Source organism: Rattus norvegicus, chromosome 10 (assembly GCF_036323735.1).
Source record: "Rattus norvegicus strain BN/NHsdMcwi chromosome 10, GRCr8, whole genome shotgun sequence".
Classification (NCBI taxonomy): Eukaryota; Metazoa; Chordata; class Mammalia; order Rodentia; family Muridae; genus Rattus; species Rattus norvegicus.
In genome coordinates, this window is record NC_086028.1 from 2,048,894 (window position 1) to 2,071,471 (window position 22,578).

General features: G+C 43.5%; 2 protein-coding genes across 18 annotated transcripts in view; one reads left to right on the forward strand and one right to left on the reverse strand.

Annotated features, from left to right (window-relative positions):
- Positions 1-6,856, reverse strand: part of Parn (poly(A)-specific ribonuclease) — a 137,920-nt gene extending 131,064 nt beyond the window's left edge. For 5 of the 14 annotated variants that reach the window (XM_039086249.2, XM_039086251.2, XM_039086250.2 and 2 more), the window contains exons 1-5: positions 6,688-6,851; positions 6,204-6,281; positions 4,655-4,734; positions 3,500-3,567; positions 3,328-3,409 (exon numbers count right to left, since the gene is read on the reverse strand). In XM_039086249.2, coding sequence (XP_038942177.1) covers positions 3,328-3,409; positions 3,500-3,567; positions 4,655-4,734; positions 6,204-6,281; positions 6,688-6,706 — 327 coding nt within the window. In that variant the 5' untranslated portion in view covers positions 6,707-6,851. 14 annotated transcript variants of the gene reach the window in all.
- Positions 6,857-10,295: 3,439 nt separating this feature from the next.
- Positions 10,296-22,578, forward strand: part of Bfar (bifunctional apoptosis regulator) — a 33,019-nt gene continuing 20,736 nt past the window's right edge. Inside the window, exons 1-2 of one of the 4 annotated variants that reach the window (NR_138253.2) lie at positions 10,348-10,439; positions 15,217-16,772. The gene's annotated coding sequence lies outside the window, so the exon portion shown is untranslated. Of the gene's footprint in view, positions 10,440-14,793; positions 14,904-15,216; positions 16,773-22,578 lie in introns of those variants that run through there. The other 3 variants (XM_063269266.1, XM_039086234.2, NM_001013125.2) reach the window with 3 other exon arrangements.

A 22,578-nucleotide genomic window follows, 5' to 3' on the forward strand; every position in this document is an offset into this window, starting at 1 on the left:
ACAAGAAAAAAGTCAAGAAATGACCCCATCTACTGGGCTGAGGAAACTCAGTTGGTAGAGTCCACGCTTAGCATACTTTGCCTGGCAGTTCCAACCCTAGCATTGCATAAAACCAGGTACAATGGCTCAGGACTACCACACCAGTACTTGGGAAGCAGAGATAGGAGAACCAAAAATTCAAGGTCACCCTTAGGTGGACAACGTTTGTGAGGCCTGCCTAGGGCCAGGTGACCTTGTCTCAAAAACTGGGAACCCCAAAGACATATTCACCTCATCCATATAATTAACAAGCTCACACACCAAGGCCACATACATCTTTCTCTGCCTATTCCTTCCTCTTCCAGACCAAAGCCCAGGAATTGGGCCAGGAAGATGGTTCAGCAGGTCTTCCTAACAAGTCCAATGGCCTGAGTTCAATCTCTAGGACCCACATGGTAGAAAAAGAGACTGGTGTCGAAAGTTGTCCTCTGATATCCATGGTCCTTACACATATAAGTGTACCCAAGTACACGCCTACATATACATGCATGTGCACTCATGCATGAGCTCACAACTGCTGAGCATTGAATCTGAGTCCTCTGGAAGAGCAGCAGTGTTCTTCGTCACTTCTGGGGATCTCTCCAGCCCTAGTAACAGTATTATCACAGCAAAAAAGCAACTAGTACAATAATAAAAAAACAGTTTAAAAAAACAGCATTTTAGGGGGCTGGACCAGGAGGGGAATAAACTCTGGAGTGTAAAAATAAATAGATAGATAAGTAAATGAATTATTTATTTATTTATTTAAAAAAGCATTTTAGTTTCCATTTGAGGCCTCTATCTCAGGACTACTTTCAAGAATATCATCTTCCTTAAGGAGCACCTGATTAATATCCCACATGTTGCTATGTCACAGTTCATATAACAGGTGGGGCCCTTCTGATCTGCTCCAGTACATTCCCTAAGTGTCAGTTCTAAGGAGGCTGAGACTGGGGAATTACAAATTGGCTGCATAGTAAGGGAGAGCAGCCTGGACTACACTGTGACATGATATCTTTTAAATAATTGTTCTTATGCTTGCTGGGTGTGGTAGTGCATGCCTTTAATCCCAGTCCTTGGGAGCTGGGGAGGTAGGGGGAAGGCATGTCTCTTCAATTCAAGGCCAGCCAGACTATGCAGAAACAGTTCCAGGCCATCTAGGGCTACATAGTTGAAGCCTTGTCCCCAGATAAATAAATAATAGAATAACTATTGTTACTTCTAAATACAACTCTATCCAAAGACATTTCCAAACTGAGCTGTCTTCCCCCAACTGGACATCTAGAAACCCTGAGTAAGTATCCTGTAATGAGGTAACTTGTAATCAACTAGATTCTGACTTCAGGAAAGGAAGAATCAGGCATCCAGCCAGGGATATGCTTGCATATGCACAAGGGCATAGTAGGACCATTAACATAAATAAAAAGAGAAAAGGAAATATCAACTATAGCTTACATAATAACTTAAGAAAACTAGCTAAAAGACCAAAATAAACATGATGTGGATCTATAACCTTAGCTCTAGCCATAAAGTGATAATCTCTTTTAACAACTAAAAAAGCAGCCAAGTGTGATGGCTCACGCCTTTAACTCTAAGACCCAGAAAGTAAAGTCAAGCAAAATACTATGAGTTCAAGAACAGCCTATTCTACCAAGTTCCAGGTCAGCCAAGACTGAAAGAACAAAATCACCTTCATTTTTCCCTTTTGCTCCCAAGAATTCAATTATCTCTCTATATCATTGGTTTGTGTCTTTATTTTAAAGTAACAGTATGTACATTTTGATTACTGTCTTTGTTTTTTGAGACAGGGTTTTGCTTTATATAACCTAGACTGGCCTCAAAACTTGTGTAGCTAAGGATGACCCTGACTTTCTGATCAGCCTCCCTACCTCCCCAAGTCTGGATTGTGAGCATGCACCACCAGGTCCAGTTTACGTAAGTACTGGTGATCAATCCCAATGGCGTCTACCTGCTAGGCAAGCACTCTCCCTGCTCAGCTACCTACTCAGCCCCTGTCTTGTTACTTTAGGAGGAAAGTGCTCAGGACTCTGTCCTCTGGGGTCCCACAGCTACAGTACCACCTTCATGGCAAAATGGGGAGAGACTGAGATGCATCCATGTCACTGTGGGAGAGAAGCTGCAGTATTGCAGGGGAGAAGAGGCAGCCCCTCTTCTAACATACACCACGCTCACTCTCCTTATCCCTGACAACAAAGAATCAAGAAGGCAGAGGGGAAACTTTATTTGAGCAGGGTCTGCCAAGCCGGCTACCACAGAACGTAAGGGTAAGTAAGCCTCCCTGCATCTCTACTCTTGCTGTCCTCAGAAAGAAAATGTAGTCTTCTACCTTATTAGTGAATAAGTGAATTATAAGTGAATTAGGGAGAGGATCCAGGCTTAAGAAGCTTGAGACTCTCACCCAGGTAGTGTGTGGTGGTGGTGGTGGTGGTGGTGGAAACCCAGCATTTCGGAGGCAAAGGCTGCAGTTTGTAAGTTTGAGACCAGCCTGGTCTACAGAGTAAGTTCCAGGACAGCCAGGGCTACACAGAGAAGCCCTGTCTCAAAAAACAATAAACAAAACAAAACAAAAAAGTATGACTCTTTCAGGAAATAAAGCTCCATCCTTGGGAAGGAACAGAAACAATGAAGTAAGGAGGAGAAATCTGTGGGCCCTGAAGTAGGACTCCACGCAGAGGAAGACAGTGGAGTACCAACTGAGGTCCTCTGCAATGTCGAGCTCCCCAACTCAACTTCATTAACAAATAACTTGTTACTATATAGTATAAAATATTATGGTTATAAATATAATTATTAATTATAAATATGTATTTATTAATAAATAATAAAATTCATGGTCTAATTTCTATCTACCTATCAAAAGCCTATCTCTTATTCTGAAAGAGACAACAATGTCATTAATTTAAAAACCAAAAAATGAAGGTCAAAGAGGTGAGATAATTTACCCAAAGCCTAAATCTTTTTGTTTGTTTGCAGGGGAGGATTTTGTTTTGGTTTTGTTGTTGTTGTTGTTGTTTTTGAGATAGGGTCTCATATCGTCCAGACTGCCCTCAAACTCACTATGTAGTAAAGGACAGTTTCTAATTCAATTCTAATGTTGCCCCCTTTCTCAAAGATGAATCACAGGCATGTGCCACTGTCTGGTGCTGGGAATGAAACACAGGGTCATTCACACTGGCTGAGCATTCTAGTAGCTGGCTCATAGCTCCAAGAGCTAAATCTAAAAAATTCTACATTTCCACTCCATCCCAACAAGAATTCAGAAAGGGAAAATGCAGCCCCACTACTAACCTGGCAAACAAACTTGACATCTGGTGAGGACCTACTGAAAGGCTTGGGGAAAACATAGAAGTTAAACGACTTCGTTACATGCCTGGGAGAACAAAAGAAAAAAAAAAAAAAACTCAGCGGGAGACATCAGGAGACAATTTAGGAACTCCAACCACCCATTAATTCAACCTACTTGGAATTGGCGTGGTCATACTTAAAAGCACAGAGGCCAAACTGAAACAGCAAGAAGTCCATGGAATGCTGGAAAAGGGTCATAAAACATCAGACACAGGAGAACCACATATCTCACGTGAGCGAGTGTTCTCAATCTGGTGACCTTCTGGACCACTCAGCATGACTAAGGCAGAACACGTCTAAAGGAAAACCCTGTGCTCACTCTATACCACAGCCCATTCATCTGCACACAGTTCTCAGTCACAGTCACAGCTTAATGAAAAGACCCGTCTTTCATCACCAGAGCATATTAAGCCTATTTCCAAATTACTAAAACTACCGAAAGAACTCTAGGTACCTCCAGATGGGAAACTGGCTCTGGCAGGCCTTCCCTTCTCTATTCCCTCTGTCTTGCTAAAAACCATGGACACTCCTAAAGCTAGCCAGCAAGGTCTAGTCCCTTATTTGGCCACTTCCTCCTCCTATGGCTGATGATCAAGGTTCAGCTATCAGTTTTGAGCAGCAACCAAAAGCCCCTTGGCTCACTTAATTAACATGCCCAATTAAAATTAACCACCAGGTGTTTTCCCTTTTCCCTTTAAACATGATTTTTTTTTCTTTTTTTTTTCGGAGCTGGGGACCTAACCCAGGGCCTTGTGCTTGCTAGGCAAGCGCTCTACCACTGAGCTAAATCCCCAACCCTCCCTTTTCCCTTTAAAGACCCTCATTTACCTATGGACTATGTCTGTGTCTTCTCTATCCTATGGGACAAATGCTCCTGCCCCATCTCCCTGTCCCCTTCCCCTTCTCCCTTGTCCTCTGTTTCCTATGTTGATCTCTTACTCCCTGCCCTCTGTTCCTCTGCGGCAAACATCTCCTTTGTGTTGAGAACCTGAGCCAATACTGATCCTTCCAACTACATCATACCTATTTCCTGCATATCGAATTAATATTAAAAAATAATAGCCCTTTCCCAGAATGTCTTTCAGAGAATAATTTTTGCTTTTTTTTTTTTTTTAAGCATCACTAAAATGTTACCTTTTGGCTGGATTTGAAAAGATGCACCTCACTTAGAAAACATGCAAGTGTAAATTTAATCATTCCACCTTTCTATGATTCAACAGCAGAAGGATTCACATGAGAAAGAAAAAGACTTTTGAGAATATCCACTTGCCTTTTTAAGCTTCTGATATCTCTCTTCTGGGGTGTCAAAACCACTTGTTAATGCTGTTACTGAGGGTCCATCACTGATTCCTAGATCATAAAAAGCAGAGAGAGGCCCCGTTAATAAATGCTCGTGTAAGGCTGTCAAATGCTAGCATGTCAGTCTCCACTCAGGGCCTACTTATATACCCATTAGTAAAATAATCCACAGTATCTGCATCACACTTTCTAAAAACTAACATTAATTTGTGCTGTGCGTATAGTTCATTCGTAAAAGTGTTTGCTTGCCTTGAACATGAGAGGGCCTAGGTTGGAGTCCTACATTCACAGAGAAATAATAATTACAGGATGGAAAGATGGCTCAGTCAGCAAAGCACTTGCTGTGTAAGCATGAGGACCTGAGCTGGAATCCCCAGGCCCCATGCAAAGAGCTGTGTGCAACACTGGGGATAGGTGGATGCCTGGAGCACACTGGCCAACCAGCCAATCTGGTTGAATCAGTGAGACACTGTCCCAAAAAAGTAGTTTGATTGAGGAAAAGCATTCAAGGTTGAACTCTAGCATCCATCCATGCACATGTGTGTATACACACTTAAACACCACACACTTGGGGCTGGAGAGATGGCTCAGCAGTTAAGAGTGCTGACTGTTCTTCCAGAGGTCCTGAGTTCAAATCCCAGCAATCACATGGTGACTCACAACCATCTGTAATGAGATCTGATTCCCTCTTCTGGTGTGTCTGAAGACAGCTACATTGTTCTTACATATAATAAACAGGTTTCCACTTACATGATGTGTCTAGAGTGGTCACAATCAAAGAATGGCTGACAGAGGTTAAAGGGAGTAATAGAATAATTCCATGAGTAGTATCTGTTTAAGATTAAAAAGAAAATTCCAGAAATGGAGGGTACTGGCTGCACAGCCAGTGAGTGTAATTAATGCTAACAAACTGCAAAACCACTTAGGAACCACTGGGCTAAGGAATGTCTCAAAGTAAAGTGCTTGCCATGCAAACAGGAGAACCTGAATATGGACCTTCACCATATAAAAACTGAGCATGTCAACACACAGTAACACAGCTGTAACCTGTAACCCCAGCAAGGGTCTTGTGGGAGAGATAGATCTGGGGGCCTGTTGGCCAGCCATCTACGTAAAATAGCCAACTCTAGATCCAACAAAAGAAGTGCATTGAAAACTTATTATAAACATAAGCAAAGTGAGAAGATACCCCAAAACAACCTCTGGCCTCCACTCACACACAGACAAGCCACTCATATACCTATTTGTACACACACACACACAATTTCGAAACGATAAACTTGAATAGGTGTATTTTGTCAAATGGTAAAGACCTTAATCTAAACCTCTGCTTTTTAACCATACACATCTAAATTAGTTTAAGCAGCACCAGAACCATAATCTCCATCCACAAATCTCACACCCTGACCAACCACAAAACCACCACATCTCTCCCAGGCTTTTGCCATGACCGGTGAGAAATGAGGCAAGGAACCTTAGCTATAAAAGGTGTAAGCCCAGAGCTTTCAACGGAGTGATACCTGAAAACTCCCCATCGATGGCGAAGAAGTCAGCCTCCTCTATGGCCTGGTACACTTTGGGAAGATTAATCTTAAAATCTGCAGAGAAACCAAGAAGAGGCTCAGAACAGGTAGTCCACCAACTAAAGGGAGATGGGAGAACGGTCCGGAGGAGCGCCCGGGGCATCACAGAAGACGGACAAGTCTCTAAGTGTAAGGACCACACGGGGACACCTCCTCCAGGGGTGACTAGGTAACAGGAGTCAAGCCTCGAAGTACGCACGGCTGAAAAGGGATAGGCCTGAGCAGGTGAGCAGAGAAAAGCATGGATGCCAAGGGTGCACGCTTTGCAGAGTGACAAGTCCCTCCAGCAGCACCAGTTTTCAGAGGATGTAATGAGGGACGAGACTGACTTGTCCCGGGCCCCGCCAAGCACACGAGGTCTGGGCCTAGCACGCTGGGTGGGCTTGGGGACAGGGAAGGGGGCTGTGCGGCGGACACGCACTGCTCCGGATTATCTCCATCCCGCGGCGCAGACGGAACCTTGGCCCCGCCCAGGCCGGCGCCGGTCCACGCGCAGAGTTCCGTAGCAAAAGCAGCGGCGGGGGTGTCCGAGACCGCCACGAAACAGACCGTGCTGGACACTTCCGGAAACAGCGCGCGCCGCTGCGCCTGCGTCTAGGCTGTGACACGTCAGGGGAGGGGCCGGGGCCCACCCAGCTGCCTAGAAAGGGGAAAGGACTTTGCTATCAAAGTTTCAAGCCTTGCCCACGTGTTGGAGAAGTTTCCTGTCCTGAACCTGGTTGATCAAGAGATTAATGGACTGGTCTCCCCTGGGTCTCTAACTCCGGGTCTGAGAAGGATGAGGCAGGGGAATTGCAAATTCGAGGCCAGCTTAGGGAACATAATGAAAGTGTCTAAAAAATAATAATAATTTTATAAATACAAATATATAATATTTGTTTAATTTGTGGAGTAGTGTTGGAGAAGCATATGTGGGGGTCAGTGATCACTAGTGGTGAGCAAAGGAAGACGTCCGGGGTCTGTTCTTATTCTCCACCTTACTTGAGACAGGCAGGGCCCATCACTAAACTTGAGTCTCTGACTCCCAACACTAGGTTTACAAGAGGTGCTGGAGATTTGTACACGAGTCTTGTTGATTCTGCAGCAAATGCTCTTACCCATGGAACCATCTCTATACCCCTGCCCCCACACCCCCATTTACTGAGTTCTGGTTCTGTGCCACTTTGGTAGGATGGAGATACTGTGATGAGAAAGCCTGGTGATTGTCCCATTGCTGCGGAAGGAAAAAAGCCAGACAGAATCAGACTTGTTTGGAAATGTGATAGTTGCTGTTGAGATAAAGAGCAAACTGCTGCAGCAGAGAGTGATGGGGAAGCAGGGTTTCTTAGGTAATCAGAAAAGGAAAAGCCATTTGGGGGAGCCTACTTTGTGGCCTAACACTCTACAAAAGCAGCGAGTATTCTTAACCTCTGAGCCATCCCTCCAGTCCCACACTCAGCTCATCTCAAAGAGAGTTTCAGGGTTTTCTTGGGCAGCCCCTGCTGGCTTGCAGGAGAGATAAAGTGTTCACAGGGGCTGTAATCTTTTCAATATTTATCCTCTGACGAGTGAATGAGACCCCATGTGATGGCTATTCTTGATTGTCAACTTGACTATATCTGTAATAAACTACAATCCAGAAATGGAGGCCACACTCGTGAGAGATTTTCTGCTTGGTTTGAAGTGAGTGAATCCACTTCTCATCCAGACCTTTGAGATATGAAGACATACATGTTTGATCCAGATCTTTTTTTTAAGATTTACTTATTTATTTTATGTATATGAGTACACTGTCACTGTCTTCAGACACACCAGAGGATGACATCAGATCCCATTACAGATGGTTGTGAGCCACCATGTGGTTGCTGGGAATTGAACTCAGGACCTCTGGAAGAGCAGTCAGTGCTCTTAATTAATCACACCATCTCCAGCCCTTGATCCAGATCTTGAGGCAAGGACACACTCACCTTTAATCTAGACCTTGAGGTAGGATCACACAACTCTAATCTGGGCCAATCTTCTGCCTATTTAAGAACATAGAAGAAGGAAGCGCTTACTCTTTGCCTGCTTGCCCATGCCTTGGTAGCAAGTCCATTCCTTCACTGGCATTGAGGACTTACTTCCAAATGACCAACTGAGACATCCTGCCTTATGAGACTGAGCAACTACTAGATTTTTCGACTTCCTGGTCCCAGCTAGTCATTGTTAGGTTAGCTGGACTGCAGCTTGTAAGTCATTCCAATAAATCCTCACACATTGGATATATACAGTTTACTTCTTTATTTATTTTGACAGAATGTATTAGTGAGAGTCACAAAACTTAGGAAATTATTCTGTCTCTGTGTGTCTGTGTCTGTGTGTGTGTGTGTGTGTGTGTGTGTGTGTGTGTGTGTCTGCTCTGCACATCTGGAGTGATGACACCTCTACCTGCCCTGCAGTTCAAAAGTCTCTCCCAGGATCCTGACTCTCAGAGACTTCTGTTAGAGACTAGATCTGATCTTCAGCTAAGATATATCACACAGGTGAGCAGTCTTGGGAAAATAGGCTTAGGACCAGAATTAGGAATTGAGATTGTAAACCTGTGTGATGAACCTGAGCATAATAAAATATAACTTTTATTATACTAAGTACTATGTATACCTACCTTTTGCTCAAGACACAGAGGCATGTGGATGTCTGTGAATTCAAGTGCAGCTTGGTCTACAGCTTGAGGTCCAGGACAGCTACACAGAGAAACCTAGTCTCCAAGCAAACAGGAGTATGGTGGGACACACCTGTAATCCAAACATCTGGGGAGTTCATTCGAGAGGAACTTGAATTCAGGACTAACCTGGACTACAAAGGCTGTGTCTTAATAAGAAAAAAAAAACTAATGGTAAATTCTGTTAATATATCTCCTACCACAATGGGGGAAAAGTTTATACTTTATTGGATTACTCTCCAGAAAGTAAATTCTGCTGGCACAGATCATTTTTACTCGTTACCAATTTGAAAAGAACACTCTTATTTATTTATTATTTATTTATTTATTTATTTATTTATTTAGAGATGGCTGATCTCAAACTCACTCCATACCTAAGGGGTGGCCTTGAACTTTTTTTTTTTTCAAGACAGAGCTTCTCTGTACAACACAGCCCTTGCTGTATTGGACTCACTTTGTAGGCCAGGCTGGCTTTTAAATCACAGAGACTGGCCTGCCTCTGCCTTCTGAATACTGGGGTTAAAGTACTACCATGCCAGACAGACTTCAACAACTTCTTCTTCTTTCTCCTTCTCCTCCTCTTCCTCCTCCTCCTTCTTTTCTTCTTCTTCCTCTTCCTCAGATTTATTTATTTTATCTGTATGAATATACTGTAGCTGTCTTCAGACACACCAGAAGAGGGCATCAGATCCCATTACAGATGGTTATAAACCACCAAGTGGTTGCTGGGAATCAAACTCAGGACCTTTGGAGAGGCAGTCAGTGCCATCTCTCCAGCCCAGCCTTTAACTTCTACTCTTCTTGCCTACTCCCTGCAGTTTACACCAGATCTAAGAAACAGAAACTTAAAAAAAAAAAAATTAAGTTTCACTATGTAACTTTGGCTGTCCTGGAATTCACTCTGTAGGCTAGACTGGCCTCGAACTCACAAGAGATCCGCCTGCCTAGCCTGGTGTCACAATGTCATAGATTGAAAACACAGCACTGTTGAGTTCTCAACAGATCCAGATCAAGGTGGGTAGCTGCAGAGTAAACGAGATAACGTCATTTTATTCCAAATCCCGACCCTAAAAATGAAGCTTTAAGAAGGGTTTTGTGGGTATCTGCATAAATGTGAAGTTAAGATTTATTATGGTGCATACGGGGCACTGTGAGAGACTCTGATATCTGAATAATGCAGCTAAACAAGGGAAAGGTAACACCTCCCGATTCCCGGGCGATGACGTCTGCTTGGCTCGGAAGGAAAAGAGGAAGGGGCAGGACGCTTTGCTGTGCATGCGCCCGCGGGTCGCTGGAGCAGCCGCTCTAGGCAGCAGGGAGGTCGCGCAGGGTTAAGAGCCTAAAGCGGTCTCTTCTCTATGGTTGCAGGAGCTGGTCAGAGTCGGTCCGCAGTCCTACGTTATTTCCGGAAACGAAGCCTGCCGCTTGTCCTCTACTTCCGCGGGGTCCTGGCGGGTGGCAGTGACGGAGTGGGTCCCAGGACTAGTGGCGAGGTGAGCTTCGGCACGGTGTGTGGTGGGTAATGAGGCGGCAGGGCGCTTGGCATGAGAGTTTGGCGCGGGAGACCGAACTGAACCCGCTCCCGGAGCGGCGCTGGCAGGGTGGGCCCAGACCCTCGGGCCTCCTCACCCTGGCCTGAGCACACCGGCAAGACTGCGGATCCCAGCTTGGCAGTTCCCCTTCCCTTCCGAGGCGAAGAGCCATTCCACCGCGGGTCTCTAGTCCTCGCCTTCCGGGTCTGGGTCAGAGCCCCTCGGAGGGTGACAGAGAAGGGGGTCTTGTTTCCACTCATTTAGGGGCTACGGGTGCCCGCCACGGCCGCTAGATCGAGGCACCTTCCTATCTCAAGGCAGAAGGTTCATAATGGGAAATAAGGATAACGGAACATCAGACTCCAAAGTGACACTGGGGCTTGTCTTCTCATTCCCATAGTCAAGACTCAGAAACCGTATGCTAAGGAGAGCGCGCGTGCGCGCGTGTGTGTTTAAAGACCGAGACGATGTGTCTAACTGGGGATCTTTAACTGGGCAAGGTGGGGGGCACCCATAACTTTGGTTGAGAAGAGAAAGTGGGAGCCTTATGCTCTCAACTGTCGCCGTTGGGTCCTCCCCACGGAATCCCATTGGTCCGTCCTTGGAGTGGCCCCAACGTCACACCAGGAGAGACCAATACGAAGGAGTTTTCCTCTCATCTTTAGGTACGGACTGCACGTGCCAATGAAGTTTTATTTTTGTCACTGCTATTTTATAAACAGCCTGGATGTATCCCGACCCAAGTGCTCGTTGTATGCCTGGGTATATCATCCATAAACCTGATAGGAAAACCGTACTCTCTCGGAGGCTGTTTAGACACACACACAACACACACACCCTTTTTCCCCTTTCCCTCTGGGGTTATAAATTCTAAGCACACTGTAGCCAGCATTTGGTAAAATGTGACTGTTAATAATGCTATTAATAACAGTCAGCAAACTTTTTACCTATCTGTGGACGCAGTTTGACATCTAATTTGACAACAATTCTTTAGCGTTGATATCAGTGCGGACTGATACACGGGAAAAAAACGAGGCTCAAAGAACAAGGGGTGACCAGATTGGGACCCCAGGTTAGCCTCACTCTGAAGACTTAACTTTGGGTTTTGGTCTTTTTGTTTGTTTATTTGTTTGGGTTTTGAGGGAGGGGGAGCCTGGGGTTGGTGGTTTTGTTGTTTGTTTGTTTTGTGTTTTTGTTTTTGTTTTGTGACAGGGTTTCTCTGTGTAGTCCTGGCTGTCTGATAACTCAGACCAGGCTGGCCAAGAATGCACAGAAATCCACCTGCCTGTGGAGGTTAAATGCCACCATGCCTTGGTTTGTTTTATTTGTTGAGAAAGGGTTTGTGTAGTCCAGGCTGGCCAAGAATAATTCTTGGACTTCTGATGTTCCTGGCTTTCTGAATTGAGTAACAGGAAATGGAGAAGGGAGAAAATGAAACTCTGAAGTGACACTGGGGCTAGAGTTTCCCTTTTCTGATTCCCAGCCCATGACTCAGAAATCTGAACTGGTGCAAAAGAGAGATTTTTCTGAGTGCTGATAGTAGGTGTTACCACCTATTATGCCCAGCTTATGCACTGCTAATGATAGGAGCAGTCAGCAAGCACTTTGCCAAACAGTCCAAGAGATTAGGGAACACAGAGAAACCTTACACAGTTAACTTGGGTTGGAGTGAATTAATTATCAAAGACCATCTGGATCTTGTTCGTGGATACTTTTAACTTAGAAATCTTAACAGACAGGAGTGTGATGATCCATATAAGATAGTTATTGACAACCATGTTGATTACGCCAATTAAAAATGTTAAGTACTTTTTATTGATGGCAAGACCAAAATGGGCTTGTGCCTCTAAAGACACAAACCTTCAAAGTTAGATGAGGATCAGAGTAACCTTAAACTTTCATTCCTGGCAGGGCAGAGTCTTAGATGTAACCTCAAATGGGTTGCCAAGACCGACATTGGGTTGGGGAAAGGGGAAAGACAAATTCAGTCAAAACAAGATGGCATTACCTTAGTCATTTCAAGAAGAGTATATGAAGATACACTCAAGGAACAGAAATGTGTACATGCTCTATGAACAGAGTCTAATCCTGGTAATAGAAGTTCTTGTGGAACCTATTGTTTGCTAGGAACTGTTCTGAGTTCTGATAAATGGTTATTATCCCCATTGTATAGGTGATATAAAGAAAGGTAAATGACTTACCTGAGATCAAGCAGCTAGTGGTTTATTGAGCTAAGATTTAACTTGATCATTCTGGCTCAAGAGACTGTGCTATAAGTGAGAATGTCAGTTTGGCAGCCACACATGATGGTGTCTCAGCATTAACAAGCCAACACCTGATGGCACAGGCTTTTAGTTATTGGGTAGACCAAGGCAGGAAGATTGCAAATTCAAAGCCTTAATTATGTGGACTGGGCTGAAGCTACTGCCTCTGTAGTAGAGTATATTTAGAGTGAACAAAGTCCTGGCTTCAGTTCCCAGCACTAGAAAAGTTAGTTTACTACTTCACCATGCATATTCTTCACTGAATAAAACCACAACTGCTTTATTTTGTTTTATTTTGTTGTAGTAGGGAGTGTTGTTTTGAGATGGTCTCATGCATCACTCTCTGGCTGGCAAGGGGTGACCTTGAAGTCCTAGTCCTTCACCACTCAGCTGCTGTGATTACAGGCTTGAGTCATCAGATCCAGTTTAGTGGAGAAGGTTTTGAACAATTTGATGGGAATTTTGCTCTAGAAGATGATTCAAACACTGAAAAAGAGACATTCACAAAAAGAGAATAGGAAGTGAGCATTATTTAAGTTTCTCTTTAGCCATACCTAGTCTGAGACATAGGCATTTATATTCAGACTCCATGTAGTCCTAAATGTCCACGTTCATGATAATCTTGTGAAGAGCCTGTTTCGGGTACATAGTCAGGTCCATATCCATGGATTGCATAGATGAGGGAAAAAATTCAGTTCAGTTGTCGGCTGGAGACTGTGGCTCAGTAGTATGGTGTTTATCATGTACAGTGGTCCTGAGTTCTACCTTCAGTCCTGCCAGGAAAAGCCAGGAAATTCCAAAAAGCAGTTTGATTTTGCTACATGCTAAGCACTACAATGAACCCAGAGGAATGAGGCTATGTGTAGGTGCACACACCCTTTGGTGGCTTCCTACCATTTTACAGATCCTTAGCGTCTCCAGCTCTCTGGGCATTATTTGCCTGGTGTCTTGATCATGTGTACTTTGTAGTCAGACTTACTGTGGTTGCTTGTATAACAAGCATGTATAAGAGATGACTAAAGGAGCCTGGTGGTGGTTGGCACAAGTCTTAAACCCCACACTAGGGAGACAGGTGCGTGGACCTCTGTGAGTTCAGGACAACAAAACTACACAGAAACCAGAGGGGTTAGAGAGAAGACTGAGGGATATTGGAGACAGTGCATAGGCCACATGTAAACACTGTCCTTTGCCCAGAAAGGACTTGCACACCCACAAATTCTGGCACCTCTGGGAAGTCGTGGAACAGATCCCAAAGGACTATGTGCTCTTCTGCCTTATTCTCAGACATTCTAGTTCAAGTTCTTGAAGTTTCCACAGGATTCTGTTGAAGGTATTAAGAGTTACATTAATAAAGAGTCAGATGTTTGTTTGCTTCAATTTTCATCTGCAAATATTTAGAGCCCCACTTTGTAGCTATTCTATGATATAGGATTCTGTGACTTGACTTCAGGGAGTCCCAGATTTGGAGAGACAAAAGTGGCTGGAATAATATGTGCAAAGTACAGGAATAAGGTCAGCAAGTGCGTTTTGCTGTTTTGAGAGGCAGATGGGACTCTAAGAGGACTGCTGTGCTCAGGGAAGAGTCTGCAGAACCTGGAATCTCCTGCCACATGTGAATCATGTCATTCATTCTGCTTTTGGCAGGGTTGAGAGTGAAGGTGAATGGGTTTACATAAAGGAAAGTCTTGATTCTGTGATAGATTTACTTTCTCCTAGTGCAATAGTCCTCAGCCTGTGAGTTTCAACAAAGTTGGGGGTTGAATGATGCTCTTGCAGGAGTTGCCTAAGACCATCTGGTATTTACGTTAACGATTGATAAACATCAAAATTATAATTATGAAGTAGCAACCAAAATAATTTTATGGTTGAGGTCACCACAAACATGAATTGTATTAAAGGGTTGCAGCTTTAGGAGGGTGGAAAACTGTTGTTCTGGTAGCTTACTAGGCAAAAAGAATACAGAACTAGGTCATTTCTATGACTCAAGATTGGTCAGGAAGTCAGTAATTTTGCTAATTTGTTTGTTCGATTGTTTTTGTTTTTTGAGACAGAGTTATCACTGTGTTGCTTTGGTTATCCTGAAACTTGCTATGTAGGCCAAGCTGGCCTTGAGCTCACAGAGATCCTCCTGTTTCCATCTCCTGAGTGCTGGAATTAAAAGGTATGCACCACTACTCCCAGCTGAATCTCATTGATAAAACCAGCACAGGATTACTCTGGTGGGGAACAGGCCTCTTTCTGACAGAGATCTTAGTTAAATTGAGGAAATAAGGCCAACCTGGGGAGGGTTAGGTTTACAGAATGACTTGTCTTAAGAATTGGTATAGACAGGTATTGATCTTCTTGGCACCTTTTTTAAATTTTTATAAATCTATAAGAGGTGTGCACTAACCTTTCAGAGGTTGTAAGGTGCCCATCAATTGTTTCTACAGAAAATAATACAAGACAGTTTATACTTAACTTTTACCCACCAGCGCATGCAACCAGACCTCTAACTGCTCCTGTGGCAGCCTGTGTGCCAGCATCCTGGAACCTGGAGCCATCAATTTACACTGAAGCCCAAGTGTCCTAGAGTCCAGCTTATCTAGAGTGCAGATGCATTTTGAGCCTAGTGTCTCAGTGACCATCAAAGAACTGCTGGAATTGTCTTGGTGAACTTGTGGCTAGCCCCACCTTCCATTCCTTGGTCACCATTGAAGATCAGTGTACAGAAGAGACAAGATGTGGTCTAGCAGATCATATGACGAAGGACCTCAGAATGCCTCCAGTGGTGAGTCTGGCCTGAGGAAAACAAGAGATGATCTTTCTGCAAGCCGACAGCATGCGTGCGGGGATAAGAAAGATGTCTATAGAAGAAAATGTTCCTCCTCTTCCCATTATTCAAAACAACAGTCTCCCCATAAAGGGGCTTCTTGTTTTTCCAGAAAATCAGGTGTAGATCGAAAGACCTCCCCACACAGCAGATCTAGATCCAGTGGAAGACACTCTACAAAACAAAGCAAACTGCATTCTTCCCATGGTTCAGAGCTTAGGAAGTCCAAGCATGCTCATTCCTCCTACAAACGGTGCAGTGAAGAAAAACCAGAAGGAGGTAAAAAGAGGCCTGGTCAGTCTTTGAAAACATCCAGAGACACACACCCAAAAAGTTCTTCAGCAGTTCTTTCATCGGAAATTTTAAACAAACTCAGAAGGTTTGATGAAAAGGGACTTCCTAAAGCTGCAGGCAAGCAAGCTGTCAAAAAGCCAGAGATGGCAGAGGAAAGCGACTTACCTCAAATTTCTGAGTTTGAAGTTATGGATCAGACACAAGAACCCGAGTCAAACAAAACAGATCACACAGAGTTCAGTGATGACCAAGTAACCAATCGCCGTAAAGCAATAGTGTCAAAAACCAAGGAAATTGAACAAGCCTACTACCAAGACTGTGAGACCTTCGGAATGGTGGTGAAAATGCTGGTTGAAAAAGACCCTTCGCTAGAAAGGTCCATTCAGTTTGCACTTAGGCAGAATTTACATGAAATAAGTGAACGCTGTGTGAAAGAGCTCAGGCAGTTCATTGCAGAGTATGATGCTGCTGCTTCCTAAGAACTGGTGCTCTAGCAGAAAGTATTTCTTGATTGTCATTCCAGAATTGTATAAATACCTCATATATGGAATTTTTGTGATGAAATACTAGCAAGCATCTGAAATGGTGAGCTTAAAATAATCTTCAGAAATGTTTCTACCTATGGAACCTTGTGGTTCATACACTCACCAATGCTTAGTTTGTGGCTTAGCCTGCTGAGGAGGCTTAATTATTTATGTTCTTCCAAGTAGACGAATTATAGCCCAAGTGTACTTTATGGTTAGAGATTGACCTTCATAGTAGATGATAGCATGTAAAAATGTTAGGATTTGAGTTGTGATTTTTATTGACTTCTTAGGCCTTGTTGTTCTTATTAAAATATCCTACATTAAACTATGTTTTCTTAATAAACTAGTACTTTGGTACCTTAAGAGAATAAAACATGGGAATGGCTGAATCTTCGAAGGACACGAGTTTGTAATATGAGTTGAAATTGATGTATCTGTAAGGTACTGGGGATTACACACAGAATTTTGTTATTCTTGGCATCTGATCCACCACTGAATTATAATCCCAGCACCAAAATGAATATTTTAAAGCAACTATTATTAGGGTATGTGTTACTTGGTAACCCCTGTAAGCTTTTTGGGTTGGGGGTATTGTAGTTTGGGGGGCAGGATTTGTTCTGTGTTTCTTAATAGCTTTCTGAGTTGTTGAACAACTACTGCATGTAGTACAGAATAGGTCCTAGAATGTCTGCCACAAGGACAGCAGATGACAGCTTCAGCCTATGCCCTTCTCAGCCTGCCCCTGTCTTGGCCAACACAGCTTACGGCAATCTGTTCAGACAACAAGTCAGGGTCTAACAGAGCATGTTACCTTTATCCTAGTAACCTCTGGCCTTCTCCGAAAGAGTCTCTCTGGAATTGGAAAAATACAGAGTTATAGACAGACTGGAAATGATTTCTCTCTTATTAATGGAAGAGCTGGTTTTACTGTCTACAGGAATTCCACTAACATTCTGTTCTGTTCACTGACGATTGGTTGTTACTGCCATTCCTGACCTTTGCCTCACTTGGTCTGGGTACTTTAATTTTTATTTGGTAGTCATAGAGATGGGTACATACTTTTTGTATCTGACAGTATTTTTAGTGTTATCCCAGACTAGGCCTGCCTCCCAACTTGATTGTGAACATTAAGAGCTAACAGTTGAGGTCATGTTCCAGCCCATGTTGTTGAATCCTAGCTCCTTTTTCTCATCTGTATCACTGCAGCACCTTGGTGTATACGAGTGATACAAAAGCAAATTTGTCCTTCGAGCTCATACTGATTAAATACTTTGTTAGGAGAGTATCTTTATGAGGACATTCTTTAAATTTCTACTTTATGTGTGTTAAGATTTTTATTTTATATGCATGAGTGTTTTGTCTGCATGGATGTCTCTGTACCACATGCATTCAGTGCCTGCAGAAGCCAGAGGATGATACCGATCCCCTGAACTGGAGTTACAGATGGTTGTGTCCTGCCACGTAGGTGCTGGGATAGTCCTCTGGAAAAGCAGCTATTGCTCTAACCACTGAGTCTCTCTTCAGCCCCAAAGGGAGGGTTTTTGCTCACCGAATATCTTTGTAAAGAGATGATTGAAAAATATTATTTTAGGCTGAATCCGAAATAGACCTTAAAAATATTCCTCAAAGTTTAGGTATAATTTCAATCATAATACCTGATTTTGGATTGGTTTTATTTGAATATATATGTGTGCACATGGAAGCCAGAGGTCAGGATACCATTGTTCAGGTTTCATCCATCTTCACTAGGCCTGGATCTCATTGATTAGGCTGTAGGGCCTACTTGTTTCCACCTCAGCTTTGTGATTATAAGCTATGCATGCCTTTTTATTTATTTTTTAATGTACATTGATGTTATGTCCATGTGAGAGTATCAGACCCCCTGGAACTGAAGTTACAGACAGTTGTGAGCTGCCAGGTGGATGCTGGTGGTTTAACCTTTGGAAGAGCATCAGGTAACTCTTAACCACTAAACCATCTCTCCAGCCCACCTTATTTATTTATTTTTTAAAATATGAGATCTGAGATCCAGCTTAGGTCCACAGGCTTGCACAGCAAGCACTTAGCAAATGCATGTTTTCCCTCAACTCGTGGTTGTTTTGTTGTTGCTATTGTACTATTATTGGGGGGGGGGGGTAGGGTCAGGGGATAGGATCTTCCTATGTAATTCTGCCTGGCCTGGAATTCTTATATTGCCCAGGCTAGCCTCAAATTCACCTGCCTCTGCCTTCTTTTCCTGGTACATAAAAGACATGAACCATAAGGCCTAGCAAAGACATTCTTAAACCTAGATTAAATGGTTTCTTACTTGATAAACTCAATAAAATTTATTGCAATTAGTTGGTCAAGGTGGGGGGATGGAGAGAAGGCTCAGCAGTTAAGAGCACTGACTGCACTTCCAGAGGTCCTGAGTTCAATTCCCAGCAACCATATGCTGGCTCACAACCATCTTTAATGGGATCTCATGCCCTCTTCTGGTGTGTCTGCAGATAGGTACAGTGTATTCATAAACATAAAATAATTTTTAAAAGTTGGTCAAGATGGCAAGGCCTATAATCTACAACTAGGAGGAGATGAGACTGCCATCACTTGATGGTTAGCAGACACTACTCTTAACTGCTTAGACATCTCTCCAGCCCTCAATGGATCTCTTAGGCACAGTAATTAAAACCTAACTTTAGCTTTCACAACATTGCTAATTGACTGAGTGGTGATGATTTTACTATATGAGCAACTGACCAAGCCAACAGGTAACAGCAGTGCTACTGGTGGTAAGTAGCCCTCCAAATAAGTGTGTTGGTGAGGACCAGACCAGACAAGACAGCCTTCAAGAGGAATGGACAGACTTATTTATCTCAGGTTCTTTGAAAGCAAAGCATCATTGGGGACATTGTGTGCATCCTAGCAGTCTTTTTCTTTCACAGATTTTCAAATAACTGTACGTCACGTTAACTATGGCTTGAGGGGTGGGAAGATCAGATTGAGGTAGACATGGTGCTGCCTCCCTCTAATAGCAGCACCAGAACTGGTAAATTCAATCCTAGCTTGGGTTAACAGTATAAGACCTGTCACAAATTTTAAAAAATATGGTTTACTGATATCTTGGAAGGGCCCAAGTTATCAGAGGCTACTCTTTTAAACTTTTTTGTGGTCCATGTAACTCAGATTATCCCCAGTGTTTCATACACAAACAGGTTTCTGTAGCCTCCCACCCTAAAGCAAAGTGGAATTGTAACTAGAAAAATGTGTGAGGGGTTGGGGATTTAGCTCAGTGGTAGAGCACTTGCCTAGCAAGCACAAGGTCTTGGGTTCAGTCCCCAGCTCCGAAAAAAAGAAAAGAAAAAAAAAATGTGTGAAAGACCTAAGCTACCACTTTCTCAGCCTGATAGCAAACCACCATGAAAAAACTTAATCAGAACTTCAAAAGTTGACTATTCCAAAGTTAGTTAGCCTAAAAACAACTATGTACACAATTTCAAGGCATCCCATTAAGGACAGAAACTGAGAGCTGGGGACTAACAGCATTAAACAGAGGAGGGAGGGGCTAAAGAAGTGGCTCAGGGGTTAAGAGCACTGAGTCAGTGTTCTTCCTAAGGTGCTGAGTTCAATTCCCAGCAACCACATAGGGGCTCACAACCATCTGTAATGGGATCTCATGCCCTCTTCTGGTGTGTCTGAAGACAGCTACAGTGCACTCACATACATAAAACAAATCTAAAAAGAAAGACAGGAGAGGCTGGAGAAAATAGCCAGCCTGCTGCACCAGACATTGCTTCAACAGTTGGTGGACACTGACAAAAGCCAATGAAGGACAGGAAATGGTTGCTGCTTGGCCCTAATGCTTTGTCATTCTAACCTGCTTCCAAAGTAGGATACTAATCTTTAACCTTGTTTTGGTGGTGATCATTCCTGAGAACCTAACAGTAACCAGAAGCTGCTATGCAGCAAGTGGCCATTCCAGGGCAGGGCATGGAGATCAGACCTAGTTTGCCTCTTTAGGCTCCAGTAGAGGACCCTACTGTTCATTCAGAATGACTCAGCTCCTGTGCAGACTTGTGGAGTTTTGTTCCTCTGTATTCCTGGGGGCCAGGCAGCTGTAACTTTTGCATACTCTGATGTATATTCCCATTGGTTTTGAACTAGGTAATTAACGTGTAGTTTGTTCAGCAGGATCTCCTATGAACAGGAGTAGAAAGATTTCCCTAAGCCTAGCCTTGCTCATGTCCCCTCAAGTCTTCAGGGCCTCTGATGTGAAAGAAAGACAAGCGAAGAGGAAGGTGGCCAACTTGCCTTTTAAGGAGGCTTCGTTGAAAAGCAGCTCTCAGGGGTTGGGGATTTGGCTCAGTGGTAGAGCGCTTGCCTAGCAAGCACAAGGCCCTGGGTTCGGTCCCCAGCTCCGAAAAAAAGAAAAAAAAAAAAAGTTAAAAGAAAAGCAGCTCTCAACAATCCAAGCTGCCCGCCCCAACTGGCCACATTCCTGTAAACATCCTCAGGCGCAGGGGCTTCTAAAAGGCCTTTTACACAATACCACAGCAGCAGGATGTGTATACCAAAGCCTAAGCAAACTCGAGTGCCACAACTAAATTTTGTCATTTATCTAAAAGCACTGCTTCTTACTTAGGGAAATAACTCTAGTTTATGCAGATAGGAGGAGCAGAGAAGAGCCTGAACTGAGGCTTGTCCCTTTCTGGTAGTTTCCAGGATTGCTTGTCTGTGGCAACCTAATGTGACCTAGGTTCTGTTTTCAGGCATGGTTTCTCAGTTTGTAAAGATTTGGATTTTTGTTTGTGTGTTTTCTTTCTTTTTTTAAAAAAGATTTATTTAATGTATATGAGTACATTGTAGCTGTCTTTAGACACACCAGAAGAGGGCATCAGATTCCATTATAGATGGTTGTGAGCCCCCATGTGGTTGATGGGAATTGAACTCAGGACCTCAGGAAGATCAGTGCTCTTAACCACTGAGCTGTCTCTCCAGCCCCCGCACCCCCCTTCTCCTGGCCCACCTTTTGTTTTCAAGAAGGCTTTCTCTATATAACAGTCCTGGATATAGTGCAACTACACCTGACCCGTGCAGCTTCTTGTTTGTTAGAAGGAGGAGTGGGTTTTTTTTTTTTTTTAATTTAATGTACATGAGTACACTGTAGCTGTCTTCAGACACACCAGAAGAGGGCATCAGATCTCATTACAGATGGTTGTGAGCCACCTTGTAGTTGCTGGGATTTGAACTCAGGACCTCAGTGCTCTTAACTGCTTGGGGGGGGGGGTTAACTCCCTAGAAGGAAGTTTTACAAGACAGTTACTGAGCCCAGCCTTATGTAATGATTTATCAAATATACCTTTAATATCTTGTGGGTGTTTTTTTTTTCCTCAATTGAAGTAGGTATATCAGTTGTTTTGACCTTTTTGTTTTGGTTTTTTGAAACAGGGTTTCTCTGAATGGCCTTGGCTATCCTAATACTTGTAGAGCAGACTGGCCTTGAACTCACAGAAATCCACCTGGCCCTATCTCCAGAATGCTTAAAGGATTGGAGGCATGCATTGCCACTGGCCCGTTTTTAATTTGCATTGCTTTCATTGGGTGAAGGGAAGGAGAGCCAGTGGCACAGACCATGAGTGGTGTCAGAGGCCGACATGGGGGAATGATTTCTCCCAGGGATCAAACTGAGGCTGTCAGGAGTGGCAGTAGTCACCTTAGCTATGCGTTGCTGTCTTGCTGGTGCAGCAACCTAGAAGGCTGAGTTTTTAGAAATTAACTTCAATAGTACATTAATTTCTCTGCAAATGGCTCTGAAGTCTATGCTTTTAGCCTCATTCTCATTGCCAGTTACAATTTCACCACTCCAGCTGCTTACTACGTATAGACCCTTCTGGGAGTCTTCTCATTACTTCAAAGGCTACTTCTCTAAACTTCAGTGTGTGTATATATATTTCTAAGACTCCACTATCTTACTCAGTATTCTATTGTTGTGAAGAGACACCATGAACACTCCAACTTCATGAAAGAAAGCATTTGATCTGGAGCCACTTGCTTACAGCGTCAGAGGTTTAGTCCATTATCATCATGACAGGGAGCATGCTGGCACTTTTGCAGTAGTTAAGAGCTACATCCTGATCCCTGGGCAGAAAGAGAGCCTAAATGGCTGGGTTTTCAAAGCCTTGAAGCCAACCCTCAGTGATACACCTTCAACAAGGCCGCACCTC